Below are 22,946 nucleotides of genomic sequence, written 5' to 3'. Positions count from 1 at the left end.
CTCGTGAACAGCACCAGGAAGGCGTTATCACTTCTGCTGGAAGAATAATTGATGATTCTGCTCTTGTCAGCAGAGTCCAGAAATTGGCTTATGGAGACCAATTCCTAACTAGTATCCCAGTGTTCTGTTCCATAAGACCTCACGTTTGGCTGGATTGCTACACATTATCTTCAATATGTAAATGCACAAAAAATACACTAAGTAGATGGATATATAACATGCATAAAATTGAAGTGTGTCTTTGAAATTTGCATTTTATAAATTGTCACAGGCATTTTATTTTTAATTATTGGATCTCATCTCTTGGAAAACAGTTTATAATTTACTTGGAGATTTCTTAAATTGATTTTAAGAAAATAAGTATATGTGGTGTGCATATAAATAAAACATATTCATCAGGATGAGTTTTTTCCTAAAAATATTTTTTCTTAATTCCAAAATTCTATTAAGAGAATTATTTGTTATATATAGTATTATAAACAACATTGAGAAAACTTTTTATTCAGGAAATATGTACTTAATAAATATGCCTGCATTTTATAGTAATCTAGAATTCTAGAAATCATATTCAGTTTCTGGTAAATTTTTTAAGGCATTGCAGACTGCAAGAGGATCTAAAACTAATGCCACCCTAATAGAAGATGTACTTTTGTGGGCATAGTCTACTACTGCAGAGTGTTTTATGTAACATTTGGATGGTGCACATTTTTGGAGTCTGTCAGGCTACATTTTGAAAGTACATTTAGTCTCTTCTGAAGACTCACCACCATTTCTAATATTAAATGTATAAGTGGGTGCTCAGGGAGCTAGAATAAAAAAAATACTTTCTCTGTGACTTAGTCATCTGTGATTATATTTGGGACACAATAATGTCCAGTGAGATGCTTGGGTGGTCAGTAGTAGGTACTGAAATGATTTCCACAATAACGAAGGTGAGAAATAACTAGGAAGGAATAATGAGCCAGATTTTAGATGCCTCTTTATGAAGACCATAATTCTCTGCATCTGACTGCATTTTATCTTTAACATTTTGTTTAACATTATCATATCCTATATAATAAAAGCCTAATATGCTAAGTGTCCGGTCATTGGTTCAACCAATCAAAGCATAATATGCTAATGGTATGCTAAGGCCGCTCAACTGCTCGCTATGATGTGCACTGACCACCAGGGGGCAGACAGTGGACCAGTCGACCAGTCGCTATGATGTGCACTGACCACCAGGGGGCAGACCGTGGACCAGTCGACCAGTCGCTATGACGTGCACTGACCACCAGGGGGCAGACCGTGGACCAGTCGACCAGTCGCTATGATGTGCACTGACCACCAGGAGGCAGATGCTCCAACCAGAAGGTTAGCTTGCTGCTGGGGTCCGGCCAATTGGGAGTGAGCGAGATGGGCCGGAAATACCCTGGAGCCCTCCCGCAGTCCCTCCCGGCTGGCCAACCTCCTGCGTCCCTCCCTGGCCCTGATAATGCACTGGGGGTTCCCTCAGCCTGGCCTGCGCCCTCTCGCAATCCAGGACCCCTCTGGGGATGTCAGAGAGCCGGTTTCGGCCCAATGGCAGAACGACCAGTTGCTATGATGTGCACTGACCACCGGGGGCAGATGCTCAATGCAGGAGCTGCCCCCTGGTGGTCAGTGCACTCCCACAGGGGGAGCACCACTCAGCCAGAAGCCAGGCTCATGGCTGGCGAGAGCTGTGGCAGTGGTGGGAGCCTCTCCCACCTCCACAGCAGTACAAAGGATGTCTGATTGTCAGCTTAGGCCGCTCCCCACAGAGAGAGGACCTAAGCCTTCTGTTGGACATCCCTTGGGGGCTCCCAGACTGCAAGAGGGTGCAGGCCAGGCTGAGCCCCCTGTCCCCCCCGAGTGCACAGGGCCTCTAGTATATACACTGAGTAGCCAGATTATTATGATCTCTGAACGCATAATAATCTGGCCACTCAGTGTATATCCTATATAATAAAAGGCTAATATGCAAATTGTCCCCTTGACCAGGAGTTCGAACAGCAGGCAGGCCGGCCAACCACCCATGTCCCCTCCCCCTGGCCAGGCTGCCGGACCCCACCCATGCACGAATTCATGCACCGGGCCTCTAACACACACACACACACACACACACACACACACACACACACACACACACACACATATACTGAGTGGCCAAATCATTATGTGTTCAGAGATCATAATAATCTGGCCACTCAATGTATATATTTATAATTCATTCTCATGTTAGTTGCCCATAGTTAGTTAAAAATTATTTTATTTGTCCACGCAACAAGATGATAGGTAGGAAAGTACATAGAGGCCTTCTGATCCTCAAGTGAAACCAAGCTTATAGCAGCAGTGCTAATTAGGAAAACATACTCAAAGGGGAGGAAATAAATCTAGGGAAATGTAACACAGGATGCTTTGTCTAGCTGCCTTATTCTTATGGAGTTCCTCTTAGCAAGAACAATCTGAACATCTTATTTTATTGTGCTATAAAAACCCATTTAAATATCCTTAAATCAAAAGTTACTTGTCATTATTCTAGCTTTAAGATGTGGCAAAGGCTTAAGTAAGGATGTTATGACTCTGGCCAGGTGGCTCAGTTGGTTGGAGTGTCATCCTGTGCACCAAAGGGTTGCAGGTTCGATCCCCAGTCAGGGCACATAACTAGGTGTGGGTTCGACCACCCCAGTCAATGTTTCTCACATTGATGTTTCTTTCTCCTCTCTCTCTCTCTAAAAATCAGTGAATATATCCTTGGGTGGAAATTAAAAAAAAGAGAGAAAAAAAAAGAAAGTTATCCCAAAGCAGCTAGACTTTATAGCTTCTCAGTTTATAAGTGAACATTCATATTCACTTTGGTGGGTATCTATAATCTTAGGATAATGATTTCCTTATTTTTGCCCTCACTTTTTTTTTTACTTCCTCACTACAAAGATCTCTAACAAGGAGAAAATTGTATTTTAATCATTTCAGACTTTCTTTTAAGAAGATGACTTTATCTTTAGGAAAATAAGTTGTACAGTGATGGAAGATGAGGCTCTGATGTTTGAATGCATATCAGACAATACTTAAACAGTTTGCTTAAAACATACACAGTATATTGTAGGAAAACACCTATGAGGGAAAGGGCAAAGTAAAAGGTGGGACTAAAAGAAAGGTGACTACTAAGAAATAAATCATTGTGTGATTCCTGAAGTAAGTTTGATAATTAGGCTGTATATTTTTTATTCTGAAATATTTTTAGAATTATAGAAAAGTTGCAATTTTAGCACATAGTTCCCATAAACCCTTCACACAGTTTCTCCTAATGTTGACATCTTGAAAAACTAAGGTCTATTTGCTAAATGTCTTTTTATACCCTCTGCCCATTTTTTATTAGATTGTTTATTTTTTTTTGTTTTTAGTTCTATACATTTCTTATATTTTTTGGATACTGACCCCTTATTGGATATATCATTTACAAATATATCCTTTTATGCAGTGGGTTGCCTTTTTGTTTTGTTGAAGGTTTCCTTCACTGTGCAGAAGCTTTTTAGTTTGATGTAGTCCCATTTGTTTATTTTGGTTTTATTTCCCTCTCTCAAAGGAGCATATCCAAAGTTATTACACAGACTGATGTCAGATAGTTTACTTGCTATCTTTCCTTCTAAGAGTTTTATGTTTTCAGGTCTTAACATTTAAGTCTTTAAACCATTTGAGTTTGTTTTGTATATAAGTTTTTTTTTATGTTATCCAGTTTTCCCAGAACTACTTGTTGAAAAGACTATGTTCGTTGCAGCATTATTTACAATGGCCAAGATGTGGAAGCAACCTAAGTACCCATCAATAGATGAATGGAGAAGAAATGGTATATAAATACTAGTACAATGGAATATTGCACAGCAAGAAATAAAAATAAACCTTGCCAATTCTACAATACCTTCTAGAATTAGTGAAATTAGCCAGGTATAGAAAGACAACTGCCATAAGGTTTCACTTATATGTGGATTTTAAAACCAAACCAAACCAAACTAAACCAAACCAAACCAAACCAAACCAAACCAAACCAAACCAAACAAAAGCAGTCTCATAGAAACAGAGACCAAAGGAATATTTACCAGAGGGAATGGGTGGGGGAATGAGTAAAAAGGAAAAGGGGTCTATAGTCAATAGTATTGTGATAAGTTGGCACGGTGACAGATGATTATTAGAATTAGTGGGGTGATCATATTGTAAGGTCTAAAAATTTTGAATCACTATGTTGTACATCTGAAACTAATATAAGGTTGTATTCCAACTATAATTAAATTTAAAAAATTAAGTAATTAAAAAAAACACTAAGAAATGAATATTGGTATTATACTACTACCTACTAACTAAACTAAATGTCAGTGTTTGCACTAATATTCTTTAATGTTTTAGGGTGAAAGCCAGGATTCAGCATTGTATTTAGTTGTGACATCTTTCTAGTCTACTGTAGACTACGACAGTTACCTTCTCTTGTCTTTCATGACCTGGATACTTTTGAAGCGTATAGAAAAGGTGTTTTCTAGAATGTCCCTTGAAAGCAGGAACGGTGCCATAATACTCCAGTATCAGTAGAATATTATTCAATGCTGGGTGATGATGTTGAGGTGACGGTTGTCAGTATTATGACCAAACATAATTGCACTATGCTGTAATACAGTAATAGGATGGAGGTGTCCTGACATGAGCAGGTAAACTTACTCAAGAAATTGAAAGGCCCCCAATTACCTGAGCTTTCTGTCTCCTTTTTGATAGAATTTCTTTTTCTTCCTTGGGATCTGACTAGCACACCTCCTGTCTACTTCAATTTGCTATAAACTGGGACATGGAATTCAGGTAACCAAACTTACTTAAATTGTGAGCAAAGTAAAAGTTACTAGGCTCTGAGTCAAATCCTAAAGGCACTCTTGTGAATAAAAATGCATATTAAAACGGCTTCTAGAGCTCGTTTGAGATTCTTACAGCCTTTATAATATTTATTTATTGAATTTTTCTTTATGTGTAGCTACTTTAAAAAACATGAGGATTTCTATCTTTGTAGCCTTGGCTGGACCAAAAGACAAAAATATTTAAATAGCCTGGAGTGATGATTTAAAGAAAATACGATGGAATTAAATTTAAATTATTCTAAAACTTTGCAACATTTAAATTAAAAATGTACATATATCTATTTAGATTAAAATATGTATATAAGCTTGTTAAATATGTTCTCTTTTGAGATAGTTTATTTTGAAAGACAATTTATAATAACCCACTTGTTTTGGTGAGATAGAAACCAGAGGAAATATTTTAAAGGATATAGCTAAAACGTATATTACAAGAAATATATGACCATGCTAGGTACAAATCTTCAAAAGTATTGGGATACTTATATGAGGTTTTTAAAAAAAATCTTTATTGTTGAAAGTATTACATGTGTCCTCCTTCCCCCCCCCCCCATTGACCTCTTGTAGCCTGCCTCTGCCCCTGCCCCAGGCCTTCACCACCCTATTGTCGGTGTCCATGGTTTATGCATACAAGATCTTTGGTTGAACTCTTCCTACCCATCCACCCTCCCCTGCTTCCCTCTGAGATTGTACAGTCTGTTCCATGCTTCTATGTCTCTGGATCTGTTTTGTGTATTAGTTTATTTTCATTAGATTTCACATATGAGTAAGATCAAGTCATACATGTCTTTCTCTGACTGGCTATTTCACTTAACATAATACTCTGCAGGTCCCTCCATGCTTTTGCAAAGGGTAAGAGATCCTTCTTTTTTACAGCTGCTTAGTATTCAATTGTGTAAATGTACCACATTTTTATCCACTCATTTACTGATGGGCACTTGGACTGTTTCCAGATCTTAGCTATTGTAAATAACACTGCTATAAACATCAGGGTACATATATTTTTTTCTGATTGGTATTTCAAGCTTCTTAGGATATATTCCTAGAAGTTGAGTCACTGGGTCAAATGGCAGTTCCATTTTTAACTTTTTGAGGACACTCCACACTTGTTTTCTGAAATTGCAGTTTAGTATGCTTAAAATATCAATGCACAAGCCTTTTTCATGAATTTGTTCTTGAAATTTTAAGTAAATTGAATTTTTGCCAGCAGCACTTCAGATTTTTTAAACTCTAGCAAAATGTCCTACTATTTATATTTTTGACATATTGAAAATACATTATTTCCCAAATGCCACTGGGCTTATTAAAAACACACATAAAAGCTACTATTAAATTCAGTTAACACAGAAGGTTAAGAACAAGAATTTTCCTTTTAGAAATATTCATTCAATATACATACAACATGCATTTGATTCTAAATCTTGAGTTTTAGCTACCCACCTTTATGAATATTAATTGGTTAGGAATTTCCTAATATGTATAAGTTTAAAAAATTGTAATGGTGGCTTACTTATTAATAAAATTCTATTTCTGTGTGTTTCATCCATGTTTATGGATAGGGAAAGTATAACTTATATGATTGCTTAATTAAATTTCCATGAAAAAGTTACAGCTAAGTAAAGCACAAAAATTTTGTGGGGAGAGAACTATAGTAACACATGGATTTGAATACTAAATCTGCCACTAACCACCAGGACAATATTTTTCAATTCATTTCTCTTCCTGGTACTCAGTTTCCTATGTGAAAAATAAGCAATTTGAATTCCAGAGCTTCTGATAATTAAATGATTATGAGGACCTTATATTTTTATGTCAGTTTATTGCTTGTGAAATGTATTTACTCAAAATATTTTGCTTGGTCTCTGCCTAAGCTCCGTGAAATAGCTAGGTGAATATTGCTTATTAATTTTATTGGGTGACATTCATTAATAAAATTATATAGGTTTCAAGTATACAATTCTATGCTGCATCATCTGTGTATGGCATTGTGCGCCCATCACCCTAATCTAATCTTCTGTTACCATATACTCAACCCCTTGTACCATTCACTAAATTCAAGAATCATATGATTTTACTCATCCTATATAATAAAATCCTAATATGATAAGTGTCCAACTGCTCGTTTGACCGTTCAACCAGTCACTATGACGCGCACTGACCCCCAAGGGGCAGATGCTCCGACTGGTAGGTTAGCTTGCTTGCTGGAGTCCGGCCGATTGGGACTGTGTGAAACAGGCTGGAAATACTCGGGAGCCCTCCCCCAGCCCCTCCCTGGCCCTGATAGTGCACTGGTGGGGTCCTTTGGCCTGGCCTGAACCCTCTCACAATCTTGGACCCCTCGGGGGATGTTGGAGAGCCGGTTTAAGCCTGATACCCACAGACCAGGGCGAGGGACCGCACCAGTGCATGAATCTGTGCACCGGGCCTCTAGTGTGATATATAAAGCTTGGTGAATATTTTTAACTGTCCTTTCTCACATTATTGTGAAAAGTCTTGAAGGCTTGGCTGAAGAATTTATGTACATTAATCAAAAGTATCATTTACTAAGGATATAACATATTCTAGTTATCGTTATTTACAGACATAACTCTAATTGTCAGAAAACCCCTAAAAAGTTTATCATCTTTTAATATGTGATGAATTGGGAGTTCAGCATGGTTAAGTTACTTTCTGTACAGATAATAGTTGGCATAGTTGGTGTTTGAATGGAGGGCTGTATGACAACAAGTTTTGCATGTTATCTATTATACTACTTTTTTCTTTGTATCTTTTTTAGGAGGTAATGAAAAGCACTGAAAGATTTGAAGTAAAAAATAATGTAATAGCAACATTTTAAGTAGTAGCAATGAGCATAATGAAATAAAAAAAATAGATAAAGCAAAGATGTGAAGTTCGTTTGTGCAATTAATACAGTTTTACAGGAATAATGTGGATTCAAGTTTGAAAGTAGAAAAAATTATAGGAGAAATTAATTTCTATCTTGTAGAGGTTAGAACTTGGAACTGTATAAAGGTAGGTGATAAAGAAAATGCAAATCAATCCTATAAAATGTTGATCTCACGAGCCTGTTATTCATTTCTTGATTATTTTGTTAACAGCTATAAATAAACATTTATTATTATATGTTTCTATTTTCAGGGAATTTATATTCTAGGGGAAGGAGACCAATGAAACCACAAATAAAAATAGATAGATGGTAGATAGTTACCACTATTCTGAAAAAAAAAAAAAGTATACTTTCGAAGATCTTCCTTCAAGTAAATGAGATATTTATGTTCACAAATAATTAGATTCTGAGAGAGAACAATATGAACATCTTGAAGGAGGAAGTGATAACATGTTCTGAATTTTTTGCAGACCTCCAGAGAAGATAGGTGATGTGATCTATGGATTTGGCTTGGACATATGATTAAGTTTAGATGAACAGATATGGGGAAAGGGAAGAAGTTGAACAAAATGATGCGCAGTATCTCAAGATATTTACCTGCCACAGCAAATAGCTTATTTTAGCTTGAGAGAGTACATGAAAGGAAAGTGAAATAACCTTGAAAAGCTGATGGGGCAAAAGTCATGATGGCCCCTGTGATCTAAATACATCTACTCCTAGATGTATACTCAAGAAAAATGCACCCACTCTGGCTGGGTTGGCTCAGTGGATAGAGCGTCAGCCTGTGGACTGTAGGGTCCTGGGTTCAGTTGTGGTCAAGGGCATGCTCAGGTTGTGAGCTTGATCCCCAGTAGGGGCCGTGTGGGAGGCAGCCGATCAATAATTCTCTCTCATCACTGATATTTCTATCACTCTCCCTTCCTCTCTGAAATAAATAAAAAATATATTTTTAAAAAAGAAAAATGCACCCATTTGTGTACCAAAATTCAGTATTCAATACTCAGTATTCATAATAGCCAACAATGGAATGCTTCCCAAAAGTTCATTAATAGAAAAACAGACCTAAAATAATGCATGCTTGCATAGTGGAATACTACATGTACAGAACAATGAATATAAGCAGTCTATAACTCCATGCAACTGTATAGATACACTTCGAATATAAAAACGTTGAACATAAAAAGCCAGACACTAGAGTACATATACTATTATTCTATTTTTATAAGGTTCAAAAACAGAAAAAATTTACGGTTATGGAAATCAAGATAATGCTTTTTCTTGGGAAACAGTGACCAGAATAGGACTCAGGAAGTTTCTGGGATACTGGTCATCTTTTTGTTTCTTGATTTGGGTGCTAGATACATGGATTTGCTCAGTTTGTAAAAATAGTTCAAACTGTACATTTATGACTTGGGCATTTGTCTATAAGAATTTTCCACTTTAATTGAACATATTTCATGATGGTATTTAAGGAGTTAATATTCTTTATTTAGTAAGAAGATAAGGAAGTTTGGTTTTTTTTTTAGCTGAAGAATTGCACAATTCTACAAAGTCAGAAAGATTGAATCAAGTGGTAGTAAGAAGGATTGAAATGAAAGAGAAAATTAAAACTCTTACATACATAGCAGTAATGGGAATGCAAAGGAAAAGATGGAGATGGTATAATTTTAGAGATAAAATGGAAAAACTTTTGCTTAACAGAATAATATAGATAAGAAAAGGAAAGAATTTTTTTTTAATGAGATTTGAAGACTAGGTGGGAGGCAGTATTTCTGAGTAACATAAAAACTAAGAGGATAAAGGAGTTGGTAAGTGTTGGTGAACTACAGCCATCAGGTCAAAGGTGGCCTGCCATTGTTTTTATGCAGTCTAGGAGTTAAGGGTGGTTTTTATATTTTTAAGTGGATGAAAAAAATAGAATAGATGTAATCATAATAATTGACATGTGAAAATTAATAACATTTGAGTTTCAGTGTCCACGTAATGTTTTGTTGGAACTCAACCACACTCATTTGTTTGCAAAGTGTCTATGTCTACTTTTGTAATACAACAGCAACCTACCTAAGTAATTCAATAGAGCGGTATGGTATGGCCTCCACAGTGCAAATTATTTACATCTCGCCCTTTACAGAAAAATTCTGCTAGCCCTGTTTTAGAGCTAAAATTGTAAATGACAAATATACTTGAAAATGCTCAATGATTAATGGGAGAATACAAATTTTGTTTAAAAAAATAAAGGAGGATAACAGCAGAAGAGAATACTAAGGATCACTTCATAGAGTGAAGAACTGAATCTGTTAGTGTAACAGTTGGAATTTACTAGCACTTAAGAATTTAAAAAGTGTACTCATATACATTCCTTCATTTGATCTCCTCAACAGCTTGTGAGGTGAATAGCATTGTCTCTAGTTTACCGATGAGGAAACTTAGCTTCTAAAAGATAATGTGGCTATCCTCTAGAAAGCAATTATGTCCCCAAGTAGAAGGTGCTAAATACCATGTAGGAGAATGTGCATATTTTGGTGTAGACTGTGAAACGTGCTCATGTTTTTTGGCATAGTGATAGATCAAAAACTCTAGACCAAAGTTTCTGGGTTTGCATCCTGCTCTGACATTTACCAATACTATAATTTTTTTTATTATTATTAAGGTTTAGTTGACATATAATCTATATTAATTTTAGTTTCAAGTTCAGTGATTTGACAAGGTATGGATACCTAACAAAATGATCACCACAATATGTCTAGTAACCACCTGTCACCATACAAACTTATTATGATATTATTGACTATATTCTCTATGTTGTACATTACATCCTCATGGTTTATTTATTTTAAAACTGGAATTTTGTAACTCTTAATCCCCTATACCTTTTTCCCCCCAATATCCCTGCCAACCAATAGTTTGTTCTCTGTACCTATGAGTACGTTTTTGTTTTGTATTAATTATAGTTTTTAATATTCCACATATAAATGAAATGATATAATTGTCTTTCTCTGACTTATTTAACCTAACATAATATCCTCTAGGCCCATCCAAGTTATTGCAAATGGCAAGATTTCATTCTTTTTATGGCTAAGTAATATTCCAGATATTCGAGTGTGTGTGTGTGTGTGTGTGTGTGTGATCTATCGATGAACAGGTACATTATTTTTATATCTCAGCTGTTGTAAATAATTCTACAGTGAACACAGGGATGCATATATCTTTATGAATTAGTATTTTTTATTTCAGAGGTAGAATTGCTGGATCATATGGTAGTTCTGTTTTTAATTATTTGAGAAACCTCCATACTCTTTTCCATAGTGGCTGCACCAATTTACAATTTCACCAACAGTGCCCAAGGGTTCCCTTTTCTCCACATCTTCGCTAACACTTGATATTTGTTGTCTTTTTATAATAGCCATCTGGCAGGTTTGAAGTGATGTCTCAGTATGGTTTTGATTTGCATTTCCATAATGATTAGCAGTGTTGAGCATCTATTCATGAGTCTCTTGGTTATCTGTGTATATTTTCTTCAGAAAAATGTCTATTCAGACCATTTGCCCAATTTTAAATTGGATTGTTTGTGTATATTTTAATATTGCATTGTGTAAGTCCTGTATATATTTTGACTCCTTATTGGATATATCACTTGCAAATATTGTTTCCCATTTAGTACGTTGCCCTTTTCGTTTGTTGATGATTTTTCACTGTGCTAAAGCTTTTAGTTTGATGAAATCCCTTTAGTTTATTTTTCCTTTTGTTACCCTTGTCTGCAGAGCTATATCCATGACAATATTGTTAAGACTGATGTTAAATAATTACTGCCTATGTTTTCTTCTTGGAGTTTTATGGTTTCATGTCTTACATTTAAGTCTTTAATCCATTTTGAGATTATTATGAATATAATGTAAGAAAGTGGTTTTATTTATTTATTTTTGCATGTATCTGCCAATGTTCCTAACACTGTTTATTGAAGAGACTGTCTTTTCTCCATTGTATATTCTTGACTCCTTTGTCATAGATTAATTGACCATATAAGCCTGGGTTTTGTTTCTGGCCTCTCCATTCTCTTCCATTGGTCCATATGTCTGTTGTTTTTGTTTTGTTTTGTTATTTTATTTCTGTGTTTGTTTTTGTTTTGGCCAGTACCACACTGCATTACTGTAGTTCTGTAGTATAGTTTGAAGTCTGTGAGTTTAATAACTCCAGCTTTGTTCTTCTTAAGATTGCTTTGACTGTTTGAGTTCATATAAGTTTAGGATATTGGTTCTGGTTCTATGAAAAATTCAATTGGTCTTTTGATAGGGATTGCATTGAATCTGAATATTGCTTTGGGTAATATGGACATTTTAACAATATTAATTCTTCTGATCCATGAGCATAGTGTATACTAACACTATACTCTTGAAAAGATAACTTAAACTTTGGAGACTCAGTTTCATAATCTATAAATTTAGGATAATAATATCCTTACCTCACAGAGTTGCTATGAAGATTAAAGTTTAAATAGCTGTAAATTGCATAGAGGAGTGGTTGGCATATATATAAACATTATCTGTTTTCATTGTCTTTGGCAAAAAACACCAAAAATCAATGGACATACAATATAATCTCATTTAAATGGCAGTAATTCAAAAAGCCTTAGGTTTAGCCAGAGTTCTACTTATAGATTTGAGCAGGAACTGAGACATATAGCCAGGTAGTCATAATATTGGATAGTCCACTTGCCTGATTGATCTAAACCTTTGTACTTCAGTTTCTTTGCTTATACTGCATAAAATAACCCAATAAGGAACTTTCACCCTCAATTCCTAAATTATAAATATTCTCTTAAGTGCTGTTTTGAAATTTTCATAATTATTGAAATTGATTGATAGCATACAACAAATCATTCATAGAAGCACTGAAAACTTCAGTAAAGGTGTCAGTCATTAAGTTCATGCTTATTGTTGTTCCTTCTGTGAGAGTCAGAATTTACTAGTACTTTTAATTTTGTAAACTATTGCCCAACTTTGGCCCTTATCTTGTCAAAAGTAAACATCTGCCAGTTGTAATTCACCATGTAAATTGAGATGTTATTAAGGAAACCTAGTGCAATTGATGACTTTCCTGTTCATGACAAGGTCAGTGTCAATGTTACCCAATAATGGAAATTGTTCCCTCCTCGCATTGGGTGGCAGCTGCCACTATTGTTACTTTTGTGTCTAGGGAAACTCAGAGAAGACGGGTAAGTGACTTCTTCAAGGCCACATTGGAAATCAGTGGCTTTCCAAGGAATAGAACTAGAAATACACTTAATCAGATCACTTTTTTAATAGTTTTAGCTTTATTATGAGGATAGTGAATAATTGTTCATGATATACCAGTGTGCATTTCAAAATTATTTATTAGATCCAGGGTCATGGATTTATTATCTCTGAGGTAAAGACTATAAAAAAAAAAGGCCCCAATTGAATCTACCTATAGCTATTATTATTTCAAAGTTTAAAAACAGTTTTATGAAAATGGAGATAATGATAATGACCTGCGGTGAAGATGGAGAAAATTCATTTCTGTCGTCAAGCTAGTTTAATGTATTGATTGCTTATAATTTACTGAATGTGCTTGCATGCTATTGATTTCAAACATACATGAGTTGTTCATTTGCATACCCTGCCATATGCCAGTAGCAGGAAAAGTTGCTCTTCATGTAACATATCTTATAGACCCCATTTCCCAAGGAAGGAAAATATGAACTATTTTTTGATCCTAAGGCAGTCTCCTGTATAAGCTCATCAATTAAAAACCTAGTCTCACAGTTTAATTCTTCAAATAAAATAAAAATGAAACAAAAGCAAATTTTAAGTGCTACATAGGTAAGTATATTTTGATAATTTTCTTACTGAATTGGAAATAGCTATCATTTATTGAGCATTCAAGCAGTATACTAAGGAATTTAAAAGCAACTTTTAATCAGAAAGCCTTGTAGTTTATTTTATTTAATAGGTTAAAATTTAAGCATGGATAATTAATCCTGAGATTGTATAGATACCCTTTATAAATAACTATAGTAACTTTATAGTTATTTTAGACCCTGAGTTAGATTTATAATGAATAGATAATAAATGACAGATATTTTATATTAGGTTTTTAATTGTATTTTTGGTTGGATTTTTCATTTACCATTCTTGTAAATTCTTCATTCATATATTGAAGCATTTTTTTTTTTGCCCTGTGCAGTATTGAGTCAATAAAGTGTTCAGTATTCTAAACCTGGTATCCAGAATATTTCAAAGCCCTTTTGAAATGATCTCTTCTTATTTCCCCATATGTACGTGTCCCATAGAATAGCATCTGGAAATAAACAGGCATAGTAGACATCACATATTCTATGTGAATAATCAATAAATAAATTCCACTTACCTCTCATACCTATGGACTGATTCTACTATTACAATATTTATGGATTATTTTTTGAAAATTTCTTTGCATAGATTGCCACATGGAATTGTATGGTACTGATATTATCAAATTACTTTTCCTTCAACTTTTTATTAACTTAACAAAAAGTTATAGATCCCAGGGACTAAGGCTGTATGGTAGTTTAGGGATGCAGATGGTTTTCTACCTATCCCACATTTTAAATTGCAAGTGGATGACGCAAGTTGCATACTGTTCAAAATACAGCATATCCAAATAATTGATTCTATTCCATCATATTAAGTTTACTGTGCATGGGAGAATAGCACCTCAAAATTCAGAACATTAATTAGGGAGGGCTGTATTAATAAACCGTGCTGATAGCATTTTACTATTCTTCCAAAATAATTTGTATGCACATATAAACCCGAATGGGCTTATGTGCACAAAATATACATGCATACATTCTTATGATTTTATATATAGAGAGAGATGCTTTTTAATATACATGATTTATAAATGTATATTGTTAATTGTTTAACAATATATAGTTAGTATTTGTGTAAGAATCTGACTATATACATAGACATAATCTCATTTCAAGATAAATTTTGTTATATTTCTACTTTTTGGAGGATGAAGAGAGAGAGAGAGATCAGAGAAACATCGATGTGAGAGAAAAACATTAATTGGTTGCCTCCCCTATGCACCCCAACCAGAGATTGAACCTGCAACCTGGGTATTTGCCCTGAATGGGAATCGAACTGGCAACCTTTTGGTGTATGGGATGATGCATCAACTAACTGAGCCCCCTGGCCAGGGCTATATGGTTTTCAACTAAGCAATGCTTACATAAGTTGGTGTTAATTTAAATATTTAATGTTAGATATTTGAGAAGTTTGACATTTATATTAAGGAGTATATTTTAAACTATCAGACACAACATTATACATTGTTATTCTCAAATTAAACATTGTAGTTCTAGAGCAAAAAATTATAATTCAATATCCTTTTCATATAAAAAATTAAACCTAAAAGGTTTTGATTATATGACTTTTAGCATCCCTGGCTTGGTATTTCAGTTGCTTAGAATATCGTCTTGATAGGCCAGGGTTGCTGGTTTGATTCCTGGTCAGGACATAAAGAAGAATCAACCAGTGAAATGCATGAATGCATAAATATGTGGAAAAACAAATTGATGTTTCTCTCTTCTCTCTCTCAAGTCAATAAATTTCTTTTTAATTTAATAAATATTTATTGTTCAGATTATTACAATTGTTCCTCTTTTTCCCCCATAGCTCCCCTCCACCCAGTTCCCACCCCACCCTCTGCCCTTACCCCCCCTCAACTGTCCTCATCCATAGGTGTACGATTTTTGTCCAGTCTCTTCCCGCACCCCCGACACCCCTTTCCCCCTGAGAATTGTCAGTCCACTCCCATTCTATGCCCCTGATTCTATTATATTCACCAGTTTATTCTGTTCATCAGATTTTTTATTCACTTGTTTTTAGATTTACTTGTTGGTAGGTATGTATTTGTTGTTCATAATTTTTTATCTTTACCTTTTTCTTCTTCTTCCTCTTCTTAAAGAATACCTTTCAGCATTTCATATAATACTGGTTTGGCGGTGATGAACTCCTTTAGCTTTTTCTTATCTGTGAAGCTCTTTATCTGACCTTCAGTTCAGATTATAGCTTTGCTGGGTAGAGTAATCTTGGTTGTAGGTTCTTGCTGTTCATCACTTTGAATATTTCTTGCCACTCCCTTCTGGCCTGCATAGTTTCTGTTGAGAAATCAGCTGACAGTTGTATGGGTGCTCCCTTATAGGTAAATAACTATTTTTTCTCTTTCTGCTTTTAATATTCTCTCTTTGTCTTTTGCTCTTGGCATTTTAATTATGATGTGTCTTGGTGTGGTCCTCTTTGGATTCCTTTTGTTTGGGGTTCTCTGTGCTTCCTGGATTTGTAAGTCTATGTCTTTCACTGGGTGGGGGAAGTTTTCCGTCATTATTTCTTCAAATAGGTTTTCAATACCTTGCTCTCTCTCTTCTTCTGGCACCCCCATAATTGGGATGTTGGTACGCTTGAGGTTGTCCCAGAGGCTCCTTACACTATCTTCAAATTTTTGGATTCTTCTTTCTTTTTGCTTTTCTGGTTGTTTTTTGCTTCTTTGTATTTCAAATCTTTGACTTGATTCTTGCAATCCTCTAGTCTGCTGTTAGATCTCTGTATGATATTTTTTATTTCAGTCAATGTATGCTTAAATTTCTAGTTGATCCTTTATCATATCCTCAAGGGTCTCGCTAAATTTATCAGGCTTTTCTAGAAAATTCTTGAAAAACCTTATAACCGTGGTTTTGAACTCTATATCCAGTAGTTTGCTTTCCTCCATTTCTTTCATTTGTGATCTGTTTCTTTGTCTCCGTATTTTGGCTGCTTCCCTGAGTTGATATAATGGCTTTGTGTGCTAGGTGTCCTATAGGGCCCAATGGCTCAGCCTCCCCAGTTACCTGTGGTGGACACTCTTGGTGAACCTTTTTGTGGGCTGTGTGCACAGTTTAGTTGTAGTTAAGCCTTGATTGTTGTTGGTATCACTGGGAGGAATTGACCTCCAGGCCAATTGGCTGTGAGGATCAGCTGTGTCTATGCTGGGAGAACTTCTGTGCTGGAGACACCCTTATGAGACAAGACTTGCAAGAGCCTCTGTGCTCAGCTTGGATGGGGCAGAGTCTCAGGGCGGAGAAGACAGCAATGGCTTCCTGTCAGCCCTGCCCTAAGAGGCCCCTGGGTCTCAGTGTCCCACGGTAATTGCTGCAAGCACCTCTGAGAGAAAGCCGCCCTTGAGTTCCGCCCGCTGTCAGATAGTCCAGTTTCTCCCCAAATGAGTCTGGGTCCCCAGAGTCTTGCCTGGAACTGGAGTTCAGTGCAGTTGGGAGCTTTTGTCTCCCTCCCGCTTGAGAAAGCCATCCACGTACTCAGTTGCCTGCCCTCTCAGCGTGCGCGCCTTTGTACCTCTGCCTTCTGCAGTTCCTCTGAGTCTCAGTGTGCTTTTCTCTTTCCTGACAGTCCAGTTTCACCCCATATGAGTCTGGGTCCCCAGAGTCTCGCCCGGAACTGGAGTTTAGCGCAGTCGGGAGCTTTTGTCTCCCTTCCACTTGAGAAAGCCAGCTGTGCACTCAGATGCCGGTCCTCTCCGCCCATGCATCTCAGTACCTTTGCCTCCTGCAGCTCCTCTGAGTCTCAGTGTGCTTTTCTCTTTCCTTCTAGTTGTAGAATTTCCACTCAGCCAGCCTTCCTGTGGTTCTGGATGATGTTCGTTTTGTCTTTTAGTTGTAGTTTTGAAATTGTTGTGCGAGGCAGCAGTTTAGGTGTTTACCTATTCTGCCATCTTAGTTTTTCCTCAATAAATTAAAATTTTAAAGAAGAATTCTGAACCAAAAAAGTATGACATGTCAGTTTTAAAATGAACAAATTTAATGAACATTCTTTAATGACCAATTCTTCCTAAAATCTTTTTTGACATAATGAAATAATTACAAATCTAATTATCATATGTTTTAGGCTAAGATGACTCAACTGCCTGAGGCAGAGAAGGAAAAGATTGCTGAGCAAGTTGCTGATTTCAAGAAAGTGAAGAGTAAGCTGGATGCTGAGATTGAAATATGGGATGATACAAGCAATGATATTATTGTTCTGGCCAAGAAGATGTGTATGATCATGATGGAGATGACAGACTTCACCAGGTAATTATGTAGGAAATGATGTGCAATACTTATAATGGTTTGAAATATTTGTTGCATTAGTAAAACCTCAAGATTCTTTGAGTGTCAGGTGCTAAAATACAAGTGGTAGGGAACAATCAAATAATATACAATTAGAAAGTTGTAGGAGTGTCATTCTAGAGATGTTGGTAAACATGGCATTTTCTTATAAACTGTCAATGAATAATTTTAAAATCCACTTTATACTCTCCTACCTTAGGAATCTTCTCCGTGTATTATATGAGCATATTACTTTTACAAAGAAATTGGTAAATCAAATTATGATCTCTGTCAGAGCTATCTGAATGGCTGATTTCCATAGGTACATAATTTTAGTTATATTGAGTTATATATAATCAAAATTAGTGAAACCTTTTGCTACAGAAACAGCAATTAGATATGTTTTAATACAATAACAATGATATACATAAGGCATTATAGGTTGTGTGTATGAATGTGATAAAAATAGATTTGCAGCAGAATTCAAGGGGATAAGAAAATTGAAACTACTAGGGATATATATATAATCCCTATATATATGGAAATAACTGGGTTCAGACTGGGAAAGAAGGGAAATGAGGTTAGGATGATGGAAGGGTACAGATATGCCACCAGCAGGGTGGTGAGGATACAGATTTCAGTAAAGTTTTTCTTGCTCTGCATCTTCCACCCTACCAAAGAAATTAATGTTTTTTGGAAACAGATGATGAAATTACTTTGGAAAGGAGAGTCAGTGCCATCAAGGGTGTCATAAGCTGTAACTTGGGTGTTAGAAGAGGATTCACAACCCCACAAAGTGATATCTTATTGGAAAATAGACACATTTAATGTTTTGCAAAGTTAAACAGCCCGACATTCTCACAATCTATAGGTGTCACTGCCAAAGGCATCCACAGAATAGGAATATTGTATGTTCAAATAGCAGTAAAGGCAGAGTAGCAAAATTGAATTTTGGACCTTGATAATCTTTTGTGCTTGAACTAAATCCTGATTCAGTTTAATTTAAGTTCATATAAATTGTGATAAATTTTCAATTATTTTAAAATGAATGAAATTTTTTATTTCTTTTTTATTCCCAATTCTTTTCAAGAGTTTTCTCAGTGACTACAATGTTTTTCTGAGGATTAAATTTAGCTGTTTTATATCAGTACAGGTATTTTACCGTGTTTGTAATGGGCCTTCTGAGAATGGGGTCATAGCTGGCCCTGCAGTATTTATCAACAAGTAGTCAATCACTGTACTACACTCTCTGTCCCTCATATAGATTTTAAATAGCTATAAATTTAAAAAAAGAATAAATAGTAAATTATCATTTCCAAAGTGTCACTGAATGCTCTATTTTTTCTCATTTTATTTTACTGCTATTAAATTATTATTTTAAATATATTTTTATTGATTTTAGAGAGAGGAAGGGAGAGGGAGAGAGAAACATCAATGATGAGAGACAATCATCCATTGGCTGCCTCCTGCATGCCCCCTACTGGGGGTTGAGCCCACAACCCAGGCATGTGCCCTGACCGGGAATTAAACCGTGACCTCCTGGCTCATGGGTTAGCTCTCAACCACGGAGCCACACAGGCTGGGCTATTTCATCCTATATACTAAAGAGGTAATATGCAAATTGACCATCACTCCAACACACAAGATGGCCACCCCCATGTGGATACAAGATGGCCACCACAAGATGGCCGGCAGGGGAGGGCAGTTGTGGGCAATTAGGTCTGCAGGGGGGGGCACTTGGGGGGGGGAACCAGTCCTGCAGGGGAGGGCAATTGGGGGGGACCAGGCCTACAGGGGAGGGCAGTTGGGGGCAACTAGGCCAGCAGGGAAGGGCAGTTGGGGGTGACCAGGCCAGTAGGGGAGGGCAGTTGGGGGCAACTAGGCAAGCAGGGGAGGGCAGTTGGGGGCAACCAGGCCGGCAGGGGAGGGCAGTTAGGGGCGACCAGGCTGGCAAGGGAGGGAAGTTAGGGGTGACCAGGCTGGCAGGGGAGGGCAGTTAGGGGCAATCGGGCTGGCAGGGGAGCAGTTAGACATCAATCAGGTTGGCAGGGTAGTGGTTAGGGGGTGATCAGGCTGGCAGACAGAAGCAGTTAGGAGCAATCAGGAAGGCAGGCAGGTGAGTGGTTGGGAGCCAGCATTCCTGGATTGTGAGAGGGATGTCCCAGATTGGAGAGGATGCTGACTGGGCTGAGGGACACACCCACCCCCCACCGCCCATGCATGAATTTCATGCACCGGGCCTCTAGTTATTAATAAGAGGCTTAACATGGTAAAGTTTGATGAAAGCTTACTATGTTCTACACTATGATGAATTTATGTTTTCTCATTTTATTTTCAGGATGTTTTGATTGATTATTGTATTGTCCATTTTACTGTTAAAGAAAGTGAGATTCATAGAGGTCAGGTAAATTGTTCAAGGGCACACAAATGAAATGACTTCCAACTGGAGTTGTTCCAACCTCAGAATCTGGGTACCTACTCATTTTATTAGAAGTCTTTACCTTAGTGTTAAACAAAGAAGACCCAGTATTTTCCCCAAGGGGAAAACAGATACATTAGAAATGACAATAATTATGTAATGCACTGTACACTTACAGCTGTAAGCACATTAGGATTTCAGAAGAGAGAGAGTATCAGTGGAGGGCAGAGTAAGCAGAGAACAAAAATATGAGCGAGTGAAGTTTGTATTAGATTGTAATTGAGATATGGAAATTAGATTGTGGAATGAGATGGTATACATGAGAAAACCCACAAAGGTGGAGGCCAGGAGGTGGGGGGGGGGGCATAGAAAATTATATAAATACAGGAAGAAGTTAAGAGAGGCATGAAGGAAGTGATAGACTATAAAAAAAAAGACTTAGAAAATGTACAGTTTTTTAAGAAATAAGAAGTAGGGAACTATTCAACAATTGTGGTCATGAGGGTGATATGATGGAAACCAAAGAATTCTAGGAATGAGAGTCTGGAAGAATGACAGGAAGGTTTGGATGACACTACTGGCAGAGATTCAACCTAGGGGACTCTAGCCACAGTTGGGAGACCCACATCATTAAATAGACTTTGGAAAGTCTGGCTAATAGAAATTTGATACATTTCTAAGAAGTACTATATCCGGGGCTGGGAAAATTACTTCTGTAAACGTGTAGCCATTCTGAGCCAGGGGTTATGCCCCTTGGCACACTGACCATGTAGTACGCCACTGAGCCTAAACTGGCGGCCTGGCGCAGGTTTTCTGTGGTTGTTTGTGCACAATTACAAATAGAGTGAGGCCTCTCTGTCGCTACCACTGTGTGCATTCATTCTAGGGCAGAAAAGTCGGAAGTTAGTGTCTTAAACATGATTTTGTCTTGGCGAAGGGCCATCCATACAGTCACATAAACTATGTCACCTTATCACACTGAAACTCAGAGGTTCTTTTCTTCAATGCCTGGTATTTTCTAGAAATCAGGCTTGAAGGATTTAAGATTTGCTGGGGGTCCCTTTGTTTGCCCTCGCCTTTTGCATACCTTCACTGGACATGGGCTTGTGTTTACGAAAGCTTTTCGCCCCACCTTTCTTTTCTAAGATACAATTCTGAGCGATGGACTAGAAAAATGAGTAGAGGGAGGGGTAGAAGCTCACCTTGTCTCTATTCAACGAGGGCTTCTGAATTAAAGCCTTTCGGAAGCATTGCTGAGATGCATAAAAATTCCTGTGTTCTCTGAGTCACAACCCTTTTTCCTTAAATATGAAATCTCTTTGCACATGGCTTGTTTTACTTTTTTTGAGATGAAATGTTTATATTCTAATATAATGTGTTAACAACAATGGCCATTTAAATGGCTTAGCTCACACAGCCAAGAGAATAATAAATATTGAACAGTTTCTTTTTTTTTTTTTCATTTTACCCTAGTGGTTAAAAAATAGTCACTGGAGGAAATTTGTATTTTGACATTTGCAGTTATGGTCAGGGTTTAATTAATTTTCATTGTGAACTTCCTTTAAAATAAATAACCTTTCCTTGCTCCGCTCTGTAGAATGTGCGCCTTCTGTGCTGGGAGAATGAAGCAAGGTTCTGTCATGCCAAAGAATGTGGTGTTCACACAGGGGCTTTTTAAAGTCTTACTCAACTCTGTGGTGTGCAGGTCCTTCCACTTTACCTTCCCCAATCAGAATAAATCATTAATCCAATAATAAAAAAGCAACCTTATATCTTATGATTTAAGCTATAAAGACAGATAAATTTAATTTTTGTTTTACTTCATAAAGCTATGAATTCTGTTTCTCATTTATATTAAATATACACATAAATATCTAGAAAGATGATTGAAAATATAAAATAGGAGGTATGTGGATCATTTAAGATTTTGAAAAAACATTTCTGGCTATTCAATTTTAGCTTTAAGAAGGCATTCGTTTTATATTTGAAATAAATACAATACCAGGAGGAAGAATTAGTTTTCTGTGCATTACCATGATGGCTTTGTTTTTCTTCTTGGACTGTGTGTTAGGGTTATTATAAGCTCTTATTGCCTCTCCCATGAATATTCTCTCTGTAAGGAATCCACTTGTTTATGTTGTGAGAGTTTTGAATCACTGGAAACAATTATTCAGCACTGCTTTAACATAAAGGAGAATAATTCTGACTGCCAATCATTCTGATGTGATGAGTAATTGGTAAAAATTATTTACTTCTTAGTATTTTTTTAGTAAACCTGAGAGTGAGAGCACAGACCCTCTTTCCTGAAATCTAGCGCTTTAATATCTGTAGTGAATGTAGGAGAGAATTGGGTGAAAAGGTTTTGCCAATTTCCAAGTGGCAAATGGACAGAATTAAAATTTGCATTTTCTTAGTGCACAGGAGACTAAACTATTAGAAATGTAAGAATAAACAAAGACACCCCCACCCCAAATGAGAACATACAGAGGCTATGGCATTAGCTACCATCATTTGCTTTTGGTGGAGACTCAAAGGCAGGCAGGGAAGAGGAAACGCTTCCAAATGGGGGGCGGGGAGGGGGAATGAAAATGAAGACTTGAGGCA

The 22,946-nt window shown here is 36.6% G+C and overlaps 1 protein-coding gene across 3 annotated transcripts in view; it reads left to right on the top strand.

The window, feature by feature from the left end:
- Positions 1-22,946, top strand: part of CTNNA3 (catenin alpha 3) — a 1,399,627-nt gene that overhangs the window by 1,263,366 nt on the left and 113,315 nt on the right. For all 3 annotated transcript variants that reach the window (XM_080687956.1, XM_080687955.1, XM_080687954.1), the window contains exon 15: positions 17,724-17,905. In XM_080687956.1, the coding sequence (XP_080544082.1) occupies positions 17,724-17,905 (182 nt within the window). The remainder of the gene's footprint in view (positions 1-17,723; positions 17,906-22,946) is intronic.

Source organism: Plecotus auritus, assembly GCF_963455305.1.
Source record: "Plecotus auritus genome assembly, chromosome: 9".
NCBI classification, from domain to species: domain Eukaryota; kingdom Metazoa; phylum Chordata; class Mammalia; order Chiroptera; family Vespertilionidae; genus Plecotus; species Plecotus auritus.
This window is presented reverse-complemented; position numbering and strand designations above follow the sequence as displayed.